The sequence below is a fragment of the Nansenia antarctica genome (genome assembly GCF_963989245.1).
Source record: "Nansenia antarctica genome assembly, chromosome: 5".
Taxonomy (NCBI): domain Eukaryota; kingdom Metazoa; phylum Chordata; class Actinopteri; order Argentiniformes; family Microstomatidae; genus Nansenia; species Nansenia antarctica.
Genome location: NC_137690.1, coordinates 25,091,827 through 25,115,116, shown reverse-complemented (window position 1 = coordinate 25,115,116; position 23,290 = coordinate 25,091,827). Strand labels below are relative to the sequence as shown.

At 45.3% G+C, this 23,290-nt stretch overlaps 2 protein-coding genes across 2 annotated transcripts; one reads left to right on the top strand and one right to left on the bottom strand.

Moving 5' to 3' along the window:
* Positions 1-566: 566 nt before the first annotated feature.
* On the top strand, positions 567-1,505 carry LOC308157207 (alpha-(1,3)-fucosyltransferase 7; the record flags this gene model as incomplete). Its single annotated transcript, XM_080530717.1, has 1 exon — positions 567-1,505. The coding sequence occupies one exon, from the start codon at positions 567-569 to the stop codon at positions 1,503-1,505; it is 939 nt and encodes a 312-aa protein (XP_080386843.1).
* Positions 1,506-5,019: 3,514 nt separating this feature from the next.
* npdc1b (neural proliferation, differentiation and control, 1b) lies at positions 5,020-22,899 on the bottom strand (the record flags this gene model as incomplete). The annotated part of the gene is made up of 9 exons (XM_080531513.1): positions 5,020-5,091; positions 5,294-5,393; positions 5,581-5,660; positions 6,046-6,130; positions 7,003-7,069; positions 8,437-8,661; positions 8,813-8,917; positions 12,824-12,976; positions 22,794-22,899. The coding sequence occupies 9 exons, from the start codon at positions 22,897-22,899 to the stop codon at positions 5,020-5,022; spliced, it is 993 nt and encodes a 330-aa protein (XP_080387639.1).
* Between the last annotated feature and the right edge of the window lie 391 nt (positions 22,900-23,290).

The following is a 23,290-nucleotide window of genomic DNA, read 5'->3' as shown; positions in this document are numbered from 1 at the left end:
GGATAACAAGTAATTTGTTGAGGTATGAAGGATAAGTAGCAGCCCAGACTATATTACAGTAGTTGATGTAAGGAAATAAGAAGCTATAGTACAAGGTTAAATGAGCAGAGGAGTGGATCAGGGGGCAGACCCTTCTCATTATACCAAGCATCTTCATGGATGTCTTGCAGACCTGATCGATGTGAATATTCCAGTTTAAACCTTCATCAACAATGACACCTAGGAATTTGGTATGTTGAACTTGAATAATGATGGTTCCATCCATAAACATACTCTTCTTAAGAGTTGTGACTTATTCATGATGTATCAATTCATGATTTACCCTGATTTTGGCAATGTTCATCCTGTTTTCTAAATTGCATCTGTTACAATTGAGTTTATTTTCTTTAACCTAGGGCAGCACACTTGAACCTAAGGAGACTTTTTGGACTAAAAACCACCTTACCACCTACAGTATATTCTATTGGTGAAAGATGCCAGCCTCCATGCCCAGGCTCTTCTCAGTCATCCTGCTCCTGAGTATCTCCTCCTATGTGCTCCAACATGTGCTGCTGGTTCAGAGGGAGATGAGCCATCCACATGTCCGCCAGAAGAACGTCACCATCCTGCTGTGGCACTGGCCCTTCGGCTCCCCCTACAGCCTGGAGGGGGACGTGTGCAGGGACATGTACGGGATCAGCGGCTGTCACCTCAGTGATAACACCTCCTTGTTCCCCCAGGCTGACGTGGTGGTCTTCCACCACCATGAGCTGAAGACAGGCCGCTCCTCTCTGCCTCACCACCTCCCCCGCCCAGCCTCACAACACTGGCTCTGGCTCTCACTGGAGCCCCCCGTCAACAACGGCAACCTGACGCCTTACAACGGAGTCTTCAACTGGACCATGAGCTACCGCCACGACGCAGACGTGTTCATGCCTTACGGACAGACGATTCCGTTATTAAACAGCAACAGTAGTTATGTGATCCCTAAGAAGGGCAACTGCCTGGCCAGCTGGGTAGTCAGCAGGTATAGGCCTGACCAGGCCAGGTCTCGAGTCTACCACAGCCTGAAGCAGCTTATCCCTATACAAGTCTATGGACACTCGGTCAAGAAACCCCTGAAAGAGCAGAGCTTGTTACCCACCATTGGGCGCTGTCTCTTCTACCTGGCCTTTGAGAACTCTGAGGCCATGGACTACATCAGCGAGAAACTGTGGAGAAATGGCTACCAGGCAGGGGCGGTGCCTGTGGTGTTGGGCCCCAATCGGGCTAATTATGAAGCCCTGGTGCCCTCAAGTTCCTTCATCCATGTGGATGACTTCAACAACACTGCAGGACTGGCTACCTTCCTGCAGAAGTTGTCATCCGATAGGGAGGCCTATGAGTCTTACTTTGAGTGGCGCCAGGATTACAGCATCAAGACCTATACAGACTGGAGAGAGAGGCTTTGTAAGATATGTGTGAATTATGACAGATTGCCAGCTAACAAGGTGTACCATGATTTAGAGAGCTGGGCAAATAGATAAGTGAGATGGTGATTTTCTGTAACCTATCACTAGTTGTTTTACACTACAAGACAAGTTCAAATACTTACCATACACAAGGAATGATCTATGTTTGTACTATAAACTGACAACTAATACATATTTTCAGTATGTGTTTTTTTTTTCTTTCATATTCATATGCACACCATCAGATTAACAAACTGAAACTGGAAACTTTTTCAAAACACACCACAGAAAAAAATATGCTTGGCCTGGTTAAAAGGAGGTGTCAAACTGCTAGTGACTTCCTCATTTACATAGAAATGTACAGTATATGGAAAGGAGAAATAAAACATTTTAAAATAGATTCCATGAATAAATGAAATACAGTTCAACTACCTCTTATACAGTTCAACTACCTCCAATGATATACCTCCAAAACTATAGTGGAAGCTGTGCACTCTGTGCCAATAACTAAGGAAATCATGCATCCGTGCTTGTCTTTGATACTATAGGGTATAAAATGAAATAGGAGAATATATTACACATTGTATACTATACAGAAAATATGCATACCTATTTCTTAGAAAATACCTTTACACACAAATTAAAAAGATGGTTCTTCCTGGAAGTTGGCAAATCTCACTTCTTCAATCTATCCATCTACAATCAATCGATTTTGTTATGTTTGATTGACTGTCTTTCATGTGGACCCCAGGAAGAATAGTCTTCAAGTCATTAGGCTGATGACTAATGGGGATCTGTTTAAATAAACTAAACAAATCACATCCTTGCTGCTCTGGCCACCAGATGGCAGGCTTGGTTTTGTAATCCAATTACACTTTTTCCATCACTTGTGACTTGAGGTTGCAACCCAGTTTGGTAATCTTACAGTGTAAAATAAAATAAAAACAGCAGACCATGTTTCATTTAAGATAATATAAATATTTATTTGTCATTTTCCTCTCTGATATGTCTACATGCATGTCAAACAATCCCAGTCGTGGTAAAGGAGGTTGTTCATCTCAGGTTGGTGGACATTTGTCCCTCTGGTCAAGTCAGTCAGTGTCCATTAGAACATCCAAAGCTTCATAATAGCTAGCCTGATCACACCAAGTTAATCTTACCAACAAGCCACATTCATAAGGGAAAGCATGAACACAACAAGGTAAACAATGGTTTTTGCATGTCCCAAAACGGATTCATCCTTGAGTTCCTGTCGAGTTCTCTCTCACTCAGTATGGGGGGGAAGGAGACTTCAGAGAGGTACATGGTAAAACAGTCTAATAAGAAATAGGTTTGATGTTCAGCATCTCGTCATTTACTCAGGTCACATCAACTGATGGGTCTGTTCCCAGAGCACATTCAACGAATGAACCTCTTTCCCTCTCACTTTGTTCTTGAGGTCCAGCAAGTAAGCAATCCATAATCATGACATTGTCTTCAAAACACACGTGACAGGGTCACTGATCTGACCAGTGTTACTGTACTAGTATGGGAGTGTTGGAAAGGAGAGAGTGAGGTCTAGAGGACATGCTGTAGAAGAGTTGCTGACAGCAGCTTTCCTGAGAGACAACGACCATAGGCAACTTCTGAACACACTTCCACACAAAATGAAAACTGTGGTTCATTTGACACGGCAATCGGAAATATAGAATAAGTGTGTACAAATACATTGGTCAGTGACAGATTGCGCTCTCTTTCTATCTCTCTGTACACATCAGTGGCTATTTACATAACATGGGGACAAGCCATGTTAGTCTGATATACATATAGATATATACACACTCACCGGACACTTTATTAGGAACACTATACTAATACTGAGTAGGGCTAAATTCTCTTTGTGGCATTGATTCCACAAGATGTTGGAAACATTCCTTTGAGATTCTGGTCCATGATGACATGATTGCATCACGCAATTCCTGCACATTTTTCAGGTGCACTTTGAAGCTGTGAATCAACCGTTCTACCACTTCCCTAAGGTGTTCTATTAGGCCACTGAAGAACACTTAACGCATTGTCATGTTCATGAAACCAGTTTGAGACGACTTATGCTATGCTGGAAGTAGCCATTAGAAGATAGGTAAATGGTGTCCTTGAAGGGATGCACATAGTCAGCAACAACACTCAAATAGGCTGTGGCATACAAGCGATGATTGATTGGTATTAACAGGCCCAAAGTGTGCCAAGAAAACATTCCCCACACCATTACACAACCTGAATGAATGAGACGGTGTACAGATGTTCCTAATAAAGTGTTCAGTGAGTGTATACAATGGGTCGCTCTGTTTCAGAGTTCTGTAAAGAAGTTTCAAATTGCTTTGAAATCATTCACGTTATTTATATATCATACGCAAGTTTACACAAGAAACCTGTAAGAATGAATGCATATCGACTTCCATTTTTCATAACACAGCTTCATCAAGTCATGCATAGAGGGACCATACTGAGGAATACAATGGCTACATAACATACTTTAAAGGATTTACGGTGCTGCATGTGTTTACATTTAGGAAAAATATTAAAATCACATTTTCGTATTTAAAAGCACCAAAACCATGGTAATGAAGAAAGTCAAAGATGGGTTGATTCAAATGTATTTACTCTGGCCAATGATTATATGGACAGTCTCACTATTGCACTATGCCCCTGTCCGCCCATCAAAGTCCCTAAGCTCCTGGCTCAGTCTTTATCTGCCTGTAGACGTCATGCTAAATGGCAGTGTGTATATTTTGTATGTATTATCAATATCATTGCCAACACAGTGCATCTCTGGATTGATGATTCAAATCTGCACAAAAAAATGTGTAACTGAGACAGGGTTGTGTGTCACCACACTACTGTTGAAGAAATGGATGGCTTGCATAACTACATATACTCATTGTACTGTAAGTCATGGCGTGCGTCACAAATTATAATGGGAGTATTGAAATTACTGGTACGTGTCAGATGTCTTTTGGAGGTTCTGGGAGGACGCAGACGCCCATATTCAAATCTTTCTTCCTCTACTGCAGTTTCTTACTCGTTTGCAGACTTCTGAGTGTCGTATACCTGTGTAGAAGATCCCTCATTTACCAGTCATCATCCACAATAATGTCTATTTGTTCGTTTGTTGCTGTGTAAATGATTGAACGGCAGAGATAGGGGATATCACAAGTCAACAAGAGAACAAAAAGTAAACATGAATAAAAAAAAATAAAAAAAAGATATGTTAGGCCAGTAAGGAAATAGTATGTGACTTTACTGAAAGTGTGAGACTTTGGTCACAGATTTCAGTCCAAGACGAGAGGATATTCAGTCACATGCCGCTCCAAGTGTCCATACGGCCCACTTCTCCTCTTCCCTTTCAAGTCCGTCTTCCACACATCTCCTAATCATCTCCTCTCTTGGCACACCTGTCCCACCCTATTTAGTGTGTATGTGGGATAGTTCGGAGGGGAAGAGAAACCTGATGCATGTTAGAGTGTGAGTGTGTTTGTGTGTGTGTGTGTGAGTAAGTTGATCTCTCTGTATATAGGATATGTTTTATATGTGCATATCAGAATGTCCAGGGTTACTTGTGGCTCCTCTGGAGATAAAGGGTTGAGTCGTCAAACAAAGGATTCTTCACCTCCATCTCCCCTGTCTGAAACGAGAGGAAACATGGGTACACTGTTTTTTCAGAAAGAAAACAACCGAATACAAACAATATCTCTAATGCTGAAGTGTGTGTTTGAGTAGGGGAAAAAAAATAAAGGTCAACAGTGCTATGTGTGCGTGTGTGTGTGTGTGTTGTGTTTGTGCAGTAACCCAGTGTGTATAGTATGCGTGTAACACGTGTCACTGACCGGGGCCAGACCAGGGCACTCGTACACCGTGAAGTCTCCGTCCTCGTTCTCCTCATCTGACGTGGCGCCCGAGTCAGGAACCGTGGGCTCCTCTCTGTGTCTGCACAAGAAGCACCCATGGAACATGGAGTCATGGAGGATCCAGTGCACTCCAGCTCAGGAGAGGACATTGATCCAGACAGACAGACAGACAGACAGACAGACAGACAGACAGACAGACAGACAGAGGCGAGGAGGACGGTGGACGGACAGACTGGCAAGACACATCCGGATGTGAGAGGACTCACTTTTCCAGGGAGAGCATCTGCTGCTTCTGGTGCTGGTAGTGGTACATCTGGGCACTGTGAGCCAGCTTCTTGTCCCCAGGCTGCAGGGACACAGAGCCATGAGACAATGTGGCACGCAACCAAATTCAGCTGGTGTGTGTGTGTGTGTGTGTGTGTGTGTGTGTGTGTCCAACTGAATATATCATATTGATATAGCTCATGTATAAATCACTTATTATATTTATTTATTTATACTCACTGTAATAAATTATACTTTAATACCACTGTCTACAATCTTTCTATTTCGTTTCAGTACTCAATGACAACAAAGTTGAATCTAATCTAATCTAATCTCATTTTAGTATTGTCTGTAACCTAATCTATTGTAAATATTGGTCAACCAAATCGGTCAAAGGCAACTGCGTGTGAAAGTCAGAAATAAAACAGATTTAAGTCTGTCTTGTTTGTGTGCGGTGCTGTACTCACCACATTGTTGTCGTAGGCATGCGGCCCCTTCCCCCCATAAGCCTGGTAGTCCACCTTCTGTGCAAGACGCACACCCCTCTGCAATCTGCAATTGAGAAACCATCATTAGACTGCTGAACTAATTTTACTGTACATCTCAAATCTCACATGATTCAGCTGGAGGTCATACCTGAAGGAGTCATTCAAATTCATGAATTAAAATAGTCGATCAAAAACATACGCATGCTATATGGTTTACCCTGCACACTGTACCTTTTATTGCACATTGTATATCAACCTCTACATTGTGCAGTCAGCACCTTATACAGGAAGGAAGGGTAAACTGTTAACCTAACTGTATTTTAGGAAAAAGATGTCCTGTATGTAACCATTTAGTGTAACCATTTAGAGTCTATTGCAACCTGAAAAGGCCAAGGTCAAGCTATTCAAAATACGAATCAATTTAATCTGCTCTCAACCAGCACAAAGGCTGACAAAGAACAACTGAATTCTACATTCCACTAAAGTGACCCACATTCAGTATAATATCATAGCGAGCAATGACTTGTCTGTTTGGAACAAACCAGACAAAGCCATGATTGAAGCAATCAATGGTTAATGTAGGCTACTTTTAAAGGGCTTAAACTAGGATTTAAACAATAACAAAGCTGTCTCGTCGCCACTTTTTTGAGCGATGGGGCTGGAGAAATGTCACCACTCTCAAATTCACGAATAGAAGTATGGATGCCATGACTGACCATCCATGAGGTCAAAATGACAGTTTTAACCATGTTATGAAAGCTATACAGTGTTTGATTACAACAACAACAACAACAACAACAACAACAACGAGTAAAACAAGCTTATATGTTGGGTTCTGATAGGGTAAGACTGTTGAACTTCATGAGCCAGCTAGAAGTCAAATTCTTCAAGAACCAATGGCTAAACATCATTCATTTATAATTCCAAGAGTCTTACCTGATCCAACAGAACCCTGCCAGGAGCAAGGCCACTGACCCCGCCACGACGAACACACTGGTCATGACTGAGGAGAGATCAAAACTGAGCGTCAGAGCGAAGGAGAGAATGGGACTACCCCTAGGAGGATAGGGAAGACATTTTTTTTGTATGGAGAAAGGGGAGGGAGGCGAGGGAGGAAGAGTCCCTACAAAAACCCAAGAGCACTCCTGACCAATAACAGCCTTCACAAAAGCACCAGGGTGTGGAGAAACTCTCTCTCAACACATACTGGTGAATAACGGTCCCACTTATTCACCATCCCATGGGAGGTTTGCCAATAGTGTGGTTGGGGGGGGTCATGGGTTTCCATTCATAACCATTTGGAATTTCTGACACAATATGACTGGTAGGTATGATGGTTGTTAAGGTCTGTTATGTGATGCACGGTTGTTAAGGTCTGTTATGTGATGCATGGTTGTTATGGTCTGTTATGTGATGCATGGTTGTTATGGTCTGTTACGGGATGCATGGTTGTTATGTGATGCATGGTTGTTATGGTGTGTTATGTGATGCATGGTTATTATGGTCTGTTACGGGATGCATGGTTGTTATGGTGTGTTATGTGATGCATGGTTGTTATGGTCTGTTATGTGATGCATGGTTGTTATGTGATGCATGGTTGTTATGGTCTGTTATGTGATGCATGGTTGTTATGGTCTGTTACGGGATGCACAGTTGTTATGGTGTGTTATGTGATGCATGGTTGTTATGGTGTGTTATGTGATGCATGGTTGTTAAGGCCTGTTATGTGATGCATGGTTGTTATGGTCTGTTATGTGATGCATGGTTGTTAAGGCCTGTTATGTGATGCATGGTTGTTATGGTCTGTTATGTGATGCATGGTTGTTATGGTCTGTTATGTGATGCATGGTTGTTATGGTCTGTTATGTGATGCATGGCTGTTATGTGATGCATGGTTGTTAAGGTGTGTTATGTGATGCATGGTTGTTGTTGCTGTTATGTGATGCATGGTTGTTGTTGCTGTTATGTGATGCATGGTTGTTATGGTCTGTTATGTGATGCATGGTTGTTGTTGCTGTTATGTGATGCATGGTTGTTGTTGCTGTTATGTGCACAGTATTCAGAGAATCCAGTCCTCGGATAGTTTGCCAACTAAGCATATGACAATAAGACCAAGGGATATCAGGTCTCGGGAGGGTAGCTAAGTCTCACTTCAACTCATCTTCATTTTAGGATGACACAGATTCATACATTCTCTAAATGACTCAACCCACCCCTGTTCCATCAACATCAAACAATGCCCCCCCCCCACACACACACATTCAATCAAATACCAAATCTCTCTCTAGACAGTATGAACCTATGCCAATAAACAACTCCAGATCAACATGACATCAAGCATACAGGGGATCAGTGAGCAGAGTAACCTACTGAGGAAGGCGTGATCGTTGGAGGTGTAGGGGATGACCTCCGGGCCACCACTGCGGACAGCCGGGGCGGAGCTGGTCACGGGAAGAGAGGTCGCGTTGGTTGCGTTGGCGGGAGGGGCTGTGGAAGGGCTGCGGGTGGTGGGGTGATCTGTGGTGGGCCGACGGGTGGGTCTCCGTGGTGCAGGGACCTCATCCGTGGCTTCGGGGACGTCCTGAGAGAGCGGAGCTGGGAGATGAAAAAAAAGTAATTGATGGTCACTCTACACAGCTCTCATTCTGAGGTTCTATAATCTATAATGCAGTTATCAAAAGGTACTTCAGTGAGACAGAATGCTGGTAATGGGGATGGGGGGGGGCCTGTGTGTGTCCTCTCTCACCTGAGTGTTTGGCCTCAGAGGTTCCTGACTCCAGCTTCTGCTCACTGATAATGGTGGAGAGGAAATCAATCTCTTCATCCAACTCAGGTAAATTGGTCTCTTTACCTGTGAAGAGGAGGAGGAGGAAGACATTGGTCATTAATATGTTCTATGATTATGCACTGCGGTGTGTGTGTGTGTGTGTGTGTGTGTGTGAGGGGGAAAAACAGAATGAAGAGTCACCACCCTGACTGCCTCTTCTCTGAAGCACAGTCATCTAACTTACTCATCGTTTGAGGCATATTCTCTGCTGTGAGTCAGGTCGATACCCCCCCCCCCCCCCCCCACTCTCCACATGGAAATTTGAAAAGTGAAGTTTGCCAGGTCACTGAGAACCGCTCTCTACTGCCCCCATGTGGTAAGTGTGAACCAATACCCCATGAAAACAGGTACATTACTGTTAGATTTAGCATTCCACACCATAATCATCAGCTACTAACAGCCCAGAGCAAACACTATGACAGTATCAGCTCGTGTTTGCAGAGAGACAACACGCAGCACGTTTGGATGGGGATGTGTGCTGGCATCCCTCATAAAAGGCTCCAAAGTCAACAGTAACCAGGCTTGATTCATCCGCTTGGTCTCCCTGAGTACACCAGAGCCTAGTGAGAGCGGGTGATTACCGTATTTGGAGAGGGACTGTACAATGATGTGAGGGTGTGTTCGGCGTGTGTTCGGCAGGGTGTGTTGGCGTAGCGCGCGTTGGAAGGGAGAGTTCAGTCTGCTGGATGGTGCTGCTGCTGCTGCTGCTGCTGATGATGATGATGATGATGATGATGCAGTGTTCCGGTAACGCCTTTGCATGTGTGCTTGAGATGAAGTAAAAAGCCAGTGGCTGCGTGGTGCTGGGTGTCAGAGGGGCTCTGTGTACGCTGGGTGGGTGTGTGTGTATGACGGAGGGAACGTGAGGAGCTCTGCATATGCACGCGAGGCAGCAGAGTGAAAGTGGTGCAGTGTGTGTGTGGGTGTGTGTGTGTGTGTGTGTGTGTGTGTGTGTGTTTGTGTACAGTATGTATTAGTGAGAGTGGGTAAATGAGTGTGATGCAGAGTGTGTGTGTGTGTGTGTGCGCGTGTGTGTGTGCATATGTATTAGTGAGAGTGGGTGAATGAGTGTGGTGCAGTGTGTGGGTGGATGGGTCAGCGTCTGTCATGCAGCGCTGCTCTGAACGTGTGGGTGGAGGGCAATGAGAAGGGAGAGAGCCAGAGAGAGGGTGAAAGAGAGAGAGGACGAGAGAGAGAGAGAGAGAGAGAAGGCGCGCGCGGGGGGGGGGTGACGACTGCTCCCCCAGATTCATGAATGAAAACCGTCACCAGGGCAACAGAGAGAGAGAGGAGCCAAGAGAGGGGGGAGAAATCCAATTAAATGTGTGACGTGGCGGGGAGAAGGAAAGAAAACAGACCCTCAAACCATGCCCCGAAGAACCCGCTTCTGAAGGGCGCATTAAAGTAGGGCATTAGTTAGTCTGATGCCATTACTATTTGTAATTGTTGAAAGTCTGTGTCATACCTCACTCCCAGCCTTTAAACCACACCACAAGTGCTAGTGCCTGGCATGGAGGTCAGCAGAGTGCCAAGATATAATAACAGACAGATTGGCATGTGGCTCCCATTTCTGAATAATACATAAGTATGGATCGGCTGTGTGCCGTGTAATCAATGCCTTCAATCTAGAGAGCAATGGAACTACGACGACCTGGACAGCGACTCCAATTATCTCAAGCAAACCCCCCCCCAGACAGAAACGTCTAGAATAACAATACCCTTTCTCAGAGATGAAAATCACTCAGAGATGAAAATCATAGCAGCTCAGAAAACGTCAGTGTTAGCAGCGGGAAAAGACTGCATTGTTTTTTTCCCACCGTTCAAGCACATCCGTTGCTCATCCCTCTCTGAAGGGAATGAATTATATTTTTTTGAAAAAAACAACAGCAACAACAACAAAAAACCAACAACAACAACAACAGCCATCAACCGATGGAAGTACTGGGGTGTGATGTCACTGGGAGCGAAAGACAGAATATATGCAGGTGCGCGGGGGGGTGTTGTTTTGAGCAGAGGACAGTATGTTTATGTAGAGGGGGAGAAAGAGAGAGAGAGAGAGAGAGAGAGAGAGAGAGAGAGAGAGAGAGAGAGAGAGAGAGAGAGAGAGAGGGATGAAGTGAGGCAGTGACCTTGCTCTGGCACTGTGAGTCACACTAAAACAGACCTCCAGATCCAAAGATAACATCGTGTCAAACACCAGCACCGAATCAAATGTTATCACTTCTAACCCCACGCTAACACCTGCTGAACTGTCTCCGCCCCAACCCCTTTCTGCAGTTAACTGAAGCAGTGTGGAGGGGGAGAGATAGAGGGAAGAAAAGAGAGAGAGAGAGAGTGAGTGTGTGCGAGAGAGAGAGAAAGTGCGTGGGAGAGACGTAAGGGCAAATATATATATATATAAAGGGGAAAACATAAAGAGTAGAGGGGGGGGGGGCTCGTGCATATGCTCGTCATTCAATTCAGCCATGTGCCTGAGCTGCATGTGGCTGCAGGAAGATGGAAAAAGGGGAGGATGGAAGGAGAGAGAGTGAGGGATAATAGAGGGAGGGATAATGGACATGAGGGGAAAATGGGTCAATTTGAAATGCCCCGGGGCTCAGTCAGAGGGTGGTTATACCTGCAAACCCTGGTCAAGATTTTTCGGACTGTACTGCAGCTGCAGTCCTCTCGTCATCAACTAAATGGTTGGTAATAGGATGATCCATCTCACACTGGCAACAGTGACATCCATACGAGGGACAGTGTTTCCAACGGGCCATTACATTTAGTCATCGTACTCGCCTTTCGAATGGCAGCCGTACCACGTACCACTAAACACACTCGGGAGGGGAAAGGAGGAGGGGAAAAAAATATAGGGTGAGGAGAAGAGGAGAGCAAGAGATAAAAGGAGAGGGAGGTGGAGGAGTGGACGACCATTCCTGGGTTCTCTTGTTTGTAGTGGGCTGCTAACAGTGCCAGCCAGACCAGGGAAGCCAGCTTGGCAGAGGCTTCACTCTTTATCATTCTAAGCCGTGACGAGAGAGGGAGAGAGGGAGAGAGGGAGAGAGGGAGAGAGGGAGAGAGGGAGAGAGGGAGAGAGAGAGAGAGAGAGAGAGAGAGAGAGAGAGAGAGAGAGAGAGAGAGAGAGAGAGAGAGAGAGAGAGAGAGAGAGAGGGAGGGAGAGAGAGAGAGAGAGAGAGAGAGAGAGGGATGCTCTCTTAAGGCTGTCCTGACTGGCTGGTGAGTCAGAGCTGACTGTCTGAATGGGGGGCTAATACACAGCCAGGACACTCCTCAGCACTTTATCCAACAGACATACAGTATCTCAAATGATTCTAAACCTACAGGATGCTTATTCCACTCATCTGAATTTAGCTAGAGATTCTAAACAACATTCAACACAATGGAACCCACGCGACGTACAATAGCAGATATAATTATTAATAATAATAATAATAATAATAATAATTGATCATTAATCTGACTTTAACGCTGTGACTTTACCGCCGTGTCCTTTTCACTAATTAAACCACATGAGGGGGGAAAAAAAGTGGGGAACTAGAACCTAAAATACAAGACATCTTAAAGGTTGCAGTGCCAATGACGCTGTATCGGACGCACATTCATCAAACTCTCCCTCTCTCGTTTGGAATTAAACCACCAAGGGCATGCTTTCTACAGCGGTCCCACGGTCTCTAAACAGCTGGGCCTTCCCTTTCTCATGAGCCAGCAGCTCTTAGGGGCCCTAACGACGCACCACCTACGCCTGGTTCATTAGCACTTATTAGGAGCAGCAGAACGAGCGCGGGGGGGGTGACTTACACAATCTCTTATCTGGACCCAGTTTCATATCCGTAACAACAATGAAACGGACCTAAAGAGGCAGTGAAACTGCAGTGTGATGCTGGTTCTTGGAGGGGTGGGGTGAGGTAGGGGGTGATGATGACTCACCAACATGGGAGGCGTGCCTCCTCTTCACCACACATCTGCCGTGGGAGGTCTCCACCAGAGGGTGGAGGCAGGGCCCGCAGCGAGAGGAGCCCTTCTGGCAGAAGTGACGGCCCTCTCGGGCACAGTCCAGACTCCGCGGGCATAATCGAGGACCTGTACGGAGACGAGACGAGACGAGACGAAACAAACAAAAAAACATTCAATGTCAACGTCCCCGAATTCAAAACACACTCCATAGCTTTTAATTCCGAGTACCTCCCCAAGCCAATAGACGGTAAGAGATGGAACTGTTAGGGCCTTTGAAACCAATTGGGGAAAAAAAAAAAGAGATCATAGCATATTAAAAGTAAGGAAGTGGAACAATGGAAGTGAGAATGAAAAAGAGAAGAGGAGAGAACAGCGTGTGTATAATTAGAAGCACCTGAATACATTTTGACGCCTCCGGGCTTTACATTTACATTTTTGTCATTTAGCAGACGCCTTATTACAAAGCCACTTACAATCAATACATTTGACTAAGTAAGTGAATCATCTATCCACCAGTCATAGCAGGAAAAGGTAATCTATGCTCACGCCTGGGGCCATTGGCAGTCGTCGTGCTAGAAGAAGGACGTTTTCTATATTTAAAGACACAGGAGAAACAGTACAGGGGTGAAGTAGGTGTCTCAGGAGGGACAGTTAAGGTGTAGCCTGAAGAGAGGGGGAGTGATTCTGCAGTTCTGACAGCTGTGGGAAGCTTGTTCCACCAGTGGGGAGCCAGTACAGTGAAGAGACATGACCGGGCAGTGTGACTGCCACATCGGCAGAGAGGTGGAGGAGCGGAGTGAACGGGTTTGTTTGGGGGGTGACCACTGCTTGCAGGTAGGCAGGGGCTGTCCCTTTTGCCACCTGGTAGGCGAGCACCAGGGTCTGGAGCTGCAGCCAATCAAGAGACGGCAACGGACGCGCGTCATCTAAATGAAGTTCGATTCGAATTTCATTTTAAAAGGCGCAGCTGTTCTACTCGAGGAGTATAGTCCCACCTTAGAATATCTACACACGGCATTGAAATCCTTCTCCCTACCCGGCTTATGCAAATCACACATCAGTGACAGTTCGTTGTGTACCAGTTCCGGTTTTGAACCGAGTTCCACCCGGTGCAGCTGATCCAAGTCATAGAAACAACCACTAATAAAGTCTGAATGTTTCACTGCCACGGTAACAGAGGACTCCTGGAAGCCAAGGCCTACGTCTCAGCTGGGTCGTTGATATTGTTTTGGTGCTGGGGTCACGGCCTGTCTGTCTGTCTGTCTGTCTGTCGTGATATATGGCGGCGTGCAGCCGGGTGAGAGAGCCACTCTCTGGGGAGCCTTCTGGCTCAGCAGGTGTGTGCAGGGACAAGGGAGCAGACAGGTCCTTTGAGACATATATATATACACACACATATATATATATATATATAATAATATATATAATAGCCCTCACTGAGAGAAAAACAATGAATCAGGCTGCCTATGCCTCAGGCTCCTGCAGGGTTGTATGTATGGTGTCATGCAGGGTCAGTTGATGGGTGCTCAGTGTTAAAAACACCTCAAAGCCTCCTGGCAAGAATCTTCTCTTTGTGCGAGGCCTCGGCTTCGAGGAAGATTGTTCTAGCATCTGAGGCTCTGTATGCATTCAGTGAAACTGCGGGAAGCAAACAATAATTAAGAAGCCAGCCATCGACATTAACCCCTCTGACTTCTTCTTCTGAATTGCTCACCGCTCTGCGACTGAAACCTAGGGCTCTCCGGTTGCTATAACGACTGCCATGGCAACTGAGACAGCATGACATCATCATCAGGTGTGAGTCATTGTGTGGATGCCAGAAGCTGAAGCTGGAGATGGTGTGGGGAGGGGAGGGGAGGGGAGGGGAGGGGGGGGGGGGGAGGGGAGGGAGGGGAGTCTCTCTATTTGTGTTGTCAAAATAGGCAAGCAGGGGACAGACGAGAAGGACGAAGGCAAAGGGGGCTGGAGAAAGTAGCATTCATGTGTCATTAAGAATGTCCTTGAATGTCTCTAGTATTCCTGATCAGGGTTATCAACAACGCATAGCTCTCAGGAGCTGCACAGCAGACTACTGATAAATACAAATAAATAAATAAATAATAATAACAAGAGCCCTACTGGAAATATAATGGAGGATAATGGACAACATTCATTCTCCCTCATTCTCCTACCGAGCTGACTGATAAACCTGATGTCTGACCTAAATGACTGTTTTTTTTTTCCATTTGACAAATCAGATCCCTCTATTGGACATGGCAGAGAGCAGACCCGCTCCCGTTCCTCATTTAGCATCATGTCATAAAGGCCGGACGCTATTTTCACAGAGAACAGCCACTTTACCCTCAGCTAGACCCTGTGCATTGCCAGACTTGTTTGTTTGTTTGTTGAGGGGAAACAACAAGAAAGAATAAGGATTAGGACTAATACTCTCAGCATGGATCACGTATGGTTGGTTAAGCACATTTTTCTGTAACAGCAAAAGCACAGTGGGACCCGTTAGAACCCGTAGGCCTATCCTAGGATCAAGGACCCCAATTGAAATAAGCCAGTGGCTTTCTTGGGTTTTTATCCTGTTAGTTGACCTTGTATGTAATATGTACTTTCATGTACCTACTTCTGCAAATTTTCTAATAAAGTTTTCAATCAATCAATCAATCAATCCTACAAAGTAAACATACGACACGAGTGCTCACATATACAACGGAAGCATATTGGCAAGTTTACAAAAGGATAAATAGGCTGCTGAATGTGAATGGCCGCCTACAGCGCAAGCACAGTGGAATGCATTTCAACTTGATGGGCTTCTTGTAAAAGCAGTCTCCAGCTGCTCTGTGTCCCGACCACGGAGCTCTACAATTTGAGTGAAGCAGACTTGCAATCTCCATTCCTATCTATAGTGTCATAAATTCACAACTCAAGCATATAACCAAATGTTCTGTAGCAGGGGAGGCTGGTGGAGGTGGAAACCAGAGGACGGGCTCAGTGTAACGCACGCAATGGGATGAGGAATGGCATCAGACGTGTGTTGGACACCATTCCTCATTCCATTCCCTGCATTGCTAGAAGCCAGTCCTCTGATTTCTACCTCCACCAGCCTCCCCTGCTCTGGAGGTATACTTGGAGGTTACCTGGTCCATCTGTACAGCAGGCTATACCAGCAGCAAATCTATGCAAAGCTTGACTACCAAATGACTGGGAGATTGAATGCATTAGTACAACATATATCCAACGGTTCCTTAACCCACAATGGATTAGACTGTTTTGTGTGGGTTTGAGGTAGTGTTTTATGGCTGTTAGCTGGCTGCCAGAGTCCATTACATTTCAAACTGCAGTCGCAATTGGAATAGAAGAATGCCAATCATTGCCTCCAGCGTATTCATACACCGAACCTTTAATTTACTGTCATTAAATGAATTCAAGTGCTTGAGGATTATCGAAGCAATTAGGAAATGGAACAGTTAGACCACAGTTTCTAAAGCGGTGACAAAAGTAAAGCTTTAGGTCTTGTCTGTTCCGCCACTCACTCACTCACTCACTCAATCAAACCTAGCAATCCATAACAGTCAAGAAACATTCCCACAGAGGCACAGGCAGCTCACTTCCACATTACAAATCAAAGAGTCGCTCGGCAATCCTCCTCTGTCCTGGCGTTTGAACACAGGAATGCGAAGCAGGGCCTGCAAGACTCGACGTTCTCCCTCTCTCCTCTGAGTCATTCCGCTCCTTCACACCATCTCTTGGCTGTGGTAAGAGAACACCTCTCCTGTGGCTCTACTGTCGGTACATGTTCAAGTGCCCCCTTCTCTCTCCCAGCTCACCACAGCCTCTCTCTCTCTCTTTCTCCTCTCTCCTCTTTCCTGCCTCCTGTTGCTTCTTAGATCATCCATGCTGTATTTTATGACCCCCTGCACCTGCCCCCCGTCCCCAATATGTCTACTACAGTTTTCTATAACAGGGTCCATTTCTGAATAAACTTGTATATCTAAATCAATCTTCACTCTTCTAGACTGAGTCTGGCCTTCTGACTCAGAACGAAGGATGGTGAGAGTGCAGCTCATCTCAGCTCATTTAGGTGCCGTACATTATTTAGCTTGACAATGAATTTTCCACCGCTATTCCCGATTTCTATTATAAGGCATGCCTATTATAAGGTTGTTTCCTATTAAAGTAATTCAATCCACATTTCAATCCAAGGTTAAGAGACCTTTTCTAATAATACACAGGCACAGGAACAGACGCATCACTGGAGTAGCTGTCACACAAATTGATGTGAATTCTATTTAAGTCAGTCTCGTCGTTTACTTTCCAGTTTTCACTTTATTTCATGCTTTATTTACTTCATCGGGGAGTGATTCTGAGTTCAAATGATTCACTACTAGTCTCATTTTACAGTAGTACACACCAATGCTGCAATGCCTGAATCTGTGAATAAATACTTAATCGTGATCAGTTAATCCTATGTCCCAGTACACAAATAAATAAAGATCTTCCTTCTTCTAGCACGATGACTGCCAATGGCCACCCCCCGGCTTGAGCATAGATTACTTTTTCCTGCCATGACTGGTGGGTAGATGATTCACTTACCAAATGTATTTGTTGTAAGTCACTTTGGAGGAAGGCGTCTTGCTAAATGCCCAAAAAGTAAATGTAATGTAATGCAGTACCGTGGCGGATTTGGAATCATTTCTTTCATTTGCACAAACAATTGAGGATATCAAATTGATCCGTTACCTTATTTGCACAGGGAACGCTCTCTGCAATCTGGACCCACTGAAGACACTAAAATGTATTTGCTATTACTTTCAGCCAAGTGTGAGGGGGTTTTTTCATTTCTCTCCTCTCCTGAGGCAGACATGACATTCAGTATTGGACTACCTCAGGACATCCACCTTGCATATTGCATAATGAAACGTCGGTTTGACTCCATCATGTAGCACATCTGACATTTCATGATAAAGCAGGGAAATGCCAAAACACATGGGGGGGTATATTTGTTCCAGAGTACTCTCAGAGGAGCCCACATGCCCTTTCAAAGTCCACATGGAGCAAACACATTCTCAGAATCAGAATTCAAATCGGAAAACAGAATCGCTTCTGATTCCAATTCCCATTGTGAGGATGTGTTCTTCTCATTCTCTCAGGGGAGCGGATGGATCCTTCCTAGTGGACAGAGCCGTGAGAGTTGCTACATTATACATGAAAATATGTTCAATGTGAATTACGGAGCGGACAGACGAGTCATGACTCATTATATCTCTGGAAAATAGTGCCAGAAGTTCCAGACCTACAGTATCCTCATCCAGAGATGTTATCCTGTCTGCAACCAGAACAGTCAACATCAATATTTCAGGGCTTCAAAGCTGAGCTGACCCAAGCTGACACACTGGGGGGAAAAACAACATCTGGCCATACTGGAATGCTTGAGAGCGTGGCTGCTGGGGACATTTGCTCAAACAGCATGTCACCGTCAGGCTCTTTCCTTTGAAGAAAACAGGCCGACATTGGCGGAGATGCATGTGCAGACCAGACACTGCTCTTCTTCGGCAAAAAGGCAATCAAAAATATTTATATGCAATACAAATGTGACGGAGTGATTACATGGAGAGTGGACGAGCCATAACGGGTGTGTCTTGTTACTGTGTGTGCATGGGGGTTTCTGGATGGGGTTCAGAGGAGGAGAAATAGCTCAAAGGAAAACACAACGTTACAGCGACAGCACCGAGTCTTTTAGCATCGCCCATAACAATCAATACAATGTGTGAGAAGAAGAGCCCGAGAGGGCTTTAACTGCGGCCACCAGAGTGCTGGAGGATTACCAGAGATCTGCATCTTGCCTCATATGAGTGGCAGGGGCAACCTTTTCTTCTAAATTGCACGTCTCTAATGCATTGTGTCCTGCTATCAATAGACACCTAATGTACCACTGAGAGAGGCATTCGGCTTGCGTCATAACCGTACAGTGCCATTGGCCACAACCGGTATAGCCAAGGTAATGAAAATAGCCTCATATTCAATCCAATTATTGATGTACATTATCATATTACAGGGGACAGGCAATAAATGCTATGGTATCATTTTGTGTGGACAAAGACACCTGTATCAGGGAGCTAGATAGCAGTGAACAGCATTGGGAGAGAAACAATTAGCCTCGATGAGAGAAAAAAGATGCCAGTGGAGGACATCTACCTGTTGACATTCCTCCGACAGGAAGACGGACAGACGGAGAGACAGGTTGTCAGACACACAGACAAACAGACATACGGACGAAGCCTGTCACGTTTTGCGATTACTGCCACCCCTCAGTACCCGACGAGGGCTTAATGTCTAAACAACTGGCGGTGGCTTACAGCCGACTTCTCAGCCCACAGCCTACGGGACGATCATCTCTATTAGGTGCGGAAGGATCTAGTGCGTGGAGACGCGCATGTGCCACAGAGAGCACACCCAGACAGGCAATCCAGAAACGCACGAGAGCAGCTCAGCTGGCTCTCAGGAGGAAGAGGATTGTGATTGAGAGAGAGAGACGCTGCAGTGCTGGCCCTCCCAGTACCATTGCACAAGGCCACATCAGCAGAAAGCCCAAATATCCCACTGACACATTGTCAGTCTAATCCTGTAGCGAATGCTACCTAAAGTACTTCAGGGTCGAACAGACCCGTTTTTGGAATGGGCTTCTTTTTTCAGTGATACGATACGATCTGAAAGCCATTCAAAACAGCAGGGTTTCTCTATTGACATTTCCACTCACCTTCTCACAAAACAGTACCTGGAAACACTTAACCCTAACCCTATAATGTAAATGGTAATGGTAAATGGTAAATGGACTGACTTATATAGCGCCTTTATCCAAAGCGCTTTACAACGGCCTCTCATTCACCCATTCACACACACATTCACACACCAATGGCGGCAAGCTACCATGCAAGGCGCCGGCCCGCTCACTGGGAGCAATTTGGGGTTCAGTGTCTTGCCCAAGGACACTTCGACATGTGGCCAGCTGGGGCTCGAACCGCCGATCTGCCAACCTTGCGATCATTAGACGGCGGCTCTACCTCCTGCACCACAGCCGCCCCATATGTAAGACTGTGGCCTGCGTAGCTACAGTCCAGTTCTAGTTGAAGATACTACAGTAAGGCTGCTGAGCACAAACCTCAAACAGAAAGGTGAAGGTGAGACATGGAGAGGTGACTGTCTCTTTTCTCTCTCTGAATTGCATCGGTGGATGAAATGTGCTGTATAAATAAAGTTGGATTTGATTTGAGTCTGATTAGATGCTAAAACATCACCTTTGAGCAACAGGCCCCACCTAATGAAGCTTGGCAGCTAACCTTTTCACCCCCACCACACACACACACACACACACTCCAATGGGGGGCCCTCCCTCTCAGAGCAGCAATACAACATCCTCGACATCTCCAATGCGTCAAAACAATCAATACAGCCAGCCGCTCATCAGGGTTGCATGAGCTTTTTCCCTTCAAAAATCAACATTTTCTCTCAAAGCCGAGGCAATACCTCAATTCTCCAAAGTACGATTGAATTCTCTAAAATGTATGCTTCTCCAGGTGGATTTATGAAGTACCTCACGTATATATCAAGCCGCTATTGTCCTCCAACAGACAGAAGACACTTCGAAAAACAAACATCTACATCTGCATGTCAATAGTGAGGGACAATGCTCCTTTATGCTCTACCTGAATAGGCAGCACAGAGACTGAAGGCTAAGCCTACCATTTGTATTTTTCCCAAATTGATCTGAAATCCGGCACACTGAGTACGTTTTGGCACATAGAGAAAACTGCACACTAGCCTGTTTACGTTCTTCTCTAGAACATAATACCATATGGTTAGCGTTGGTCTGTCAGTGTAGGAGGGCCAGTCCAGCACATATCCTTTAGGAGGAGAGAACTATTGTAGGCTTTCCTCCACGGTCCTAATCAGGTTATCTATTTATTTATTTTACAGCTTGAACCAGCCTACTCACATAGCATAGTCCAAGTAAGAGATCTCCCAGAGCACTCCCACACGCAGACACAAACCTCTGCTGTGCTGCCTGTGCTCACATCAGGAAGACGTCGTTGCCCTTCAAACACGGTACCTTAACACCCAGATCAGTGCCTTGGCTTTAACATTACTCTCTGTAATCCACACACACACACACATACAAACACACACACACACACACACACACGGCTCTTTTCATATCATAGATGGTATCAGTTCAACGATTCATGGCAGGGATGAAAAGAATGAATCAAGGTGGGTGAGAAGCACAGTGATAAGAACAGCCCTCCAATAAAGCAGACTAACTGGGTACACAAAAGGTCCTGGAGATTGTAGAGATAGTGTTTTCAATGTATGCAGGGAGTCTGGAGTGAAAGCTGGGAGCACAGCATGTTCTCATCCACTGCAGAGTGAAATCATCATTTTTCTTTGTGCATATGGTACTGAATTAGATTGCCTACAAAAAACATGCTCCAGCTGCCATCGTGGTATGACATAGGTTACCATTACGGGAAAACAACAACCAAGAGCAAGAGCACAGAGCTTGGCAGGTGGTAAGAGAAGATGCCCCAGAGCTGCATTCACCATGACACACACCACGTCACAGTGAGTGGATCTATTTTTGTGTTTGTCTTGAAATGCATCCACCTCTAATGTGTGACATTCACCATGCCCTTACCGAGGCACAGCTGAACTGCACTGGAGTGGCTTCTGACAGGGGGAACGTGTCAGAGTACGGGCTGCTGATAACCATTTGTGTGTGTGTGTGTGTGTGTGTGTGTGTGTGTGTGTGTGTGTGTGTGTGCGTGTGCATGTGTCCAAGGAACTAGACATACAATCGGGTCACCCTCCATCTAGGTCGATATGCATTGACACTGAGTAATGTCTTTTGCTTGAAGTGTAATGTGTTGTGACTTTGTGTCTACGTCAGTATTCAGCCTTCAAGCCCTCTGCATGCAGTTCGGTCAGCAGTTAGCCATTATTATGTCTGTGTCCAGACAACACAGTGGAGAAACATGACTCTGTCACAGTTTATCAGATCACCCTGAGTCAGATGCCTCACTGTGCCCTGTCAATGTACGCCACTAGTTCAATCACACGTCTGCTCAGCTCTGGGCTCTGTGCTCTGCCCTACGTGTACATGCATCATCTACTCATGAAATACATACTGGAGTACTCTTAACTTTCATGTTAATTGTGAAATCACAATATATGCTTGAGGATAAGTGAGATAATGCATAGCATCAAATAATCTCTTCAAAATAGGGGGAGGGAGGGACCAACACTGTCAATCATTATCCAACATAAACACATTTTAAATATTACAACACTTATTATGAGCACAACGATGTGTTGATAAGTGTTATATTTAACACATTAAGTAATCAAATGCATTCAACAATTCTTAAACTTGAAAATGACCATTCTTAAAAATGAAATGATGATGCAAATTTGTAAACAAACATCTCAGGAGGACAAACAAATAAAACAAAGAATAAAGGCAGGTGCTCTGAGGTCGCTGCACAAACACATGGCACAATGTGACACATTGAGTTTGCAACGTCAGTGTACACACCCGCTCCAATGATAATGAACAACCAGAAACTATTTTATTTACAATATCACACACCTCTAGTTATGTGACATATCATCCTGGAGGGGCGTTCGAATAGCCTACGAGTATGTTTACATTAACAAATGAATATATGTAGCCTATGCAGAAAACAATCATTGTGATAGTGCCATGCATAAGTAATCTAGTTCTTTCTTTTGACTCTATACTCAGATGGTTTGGATTTGAAATCAAATCATTACTATAGGTGAAAGTACACAAGTGTATGAACCTATGTACAACATAACATATGGCATCATCAGCATTTCAGCTTTCAAAATAAATTGCGCCCTTTGCGTTATCATTCCAAACAGCTGCCCCCCTTACCTGACAGACAGTCGCTCAAAGCCACGAGTGTTGCGAGCAGGACCACCTGGGTGAGCAGCGAGGCCCGCGGCCGGTGGTCGACCCCTCTGCACGGGGAGGATGGCATGCTGCGAAGCGCTCCTACGACGGATGAGACGGAGATGGGAAGACGGGGGTAATCATTCCCCCTTCCCCTCGCCTAGATAAAAAAAATAGCTCAGGAAAATCGCTCTGCTTTTCAAACAAGTAGTCAGAATAATGCGGAGTTGCCAACAGAGCAAAGATGACGCTCAGTCGCGGGTGTCATAAGACCGGCTTCTGAAGCGGTCCTCCGTGTTTTGCGCAGGATCTCATTCCGAGCGCTTTGTGGCTGATGGTGAAACTAAAGCGAGGAGGTCTGTAGCTTGTCTGTGAGAGAGGGACGTACACGGTGTCGTCATGCCGCCGCTCTCCTAATGTTTACGCTCAGCCGCAAAAAAGCAGCTGCCAGCAGGTGTATTCTGATGAACGGAATGGCT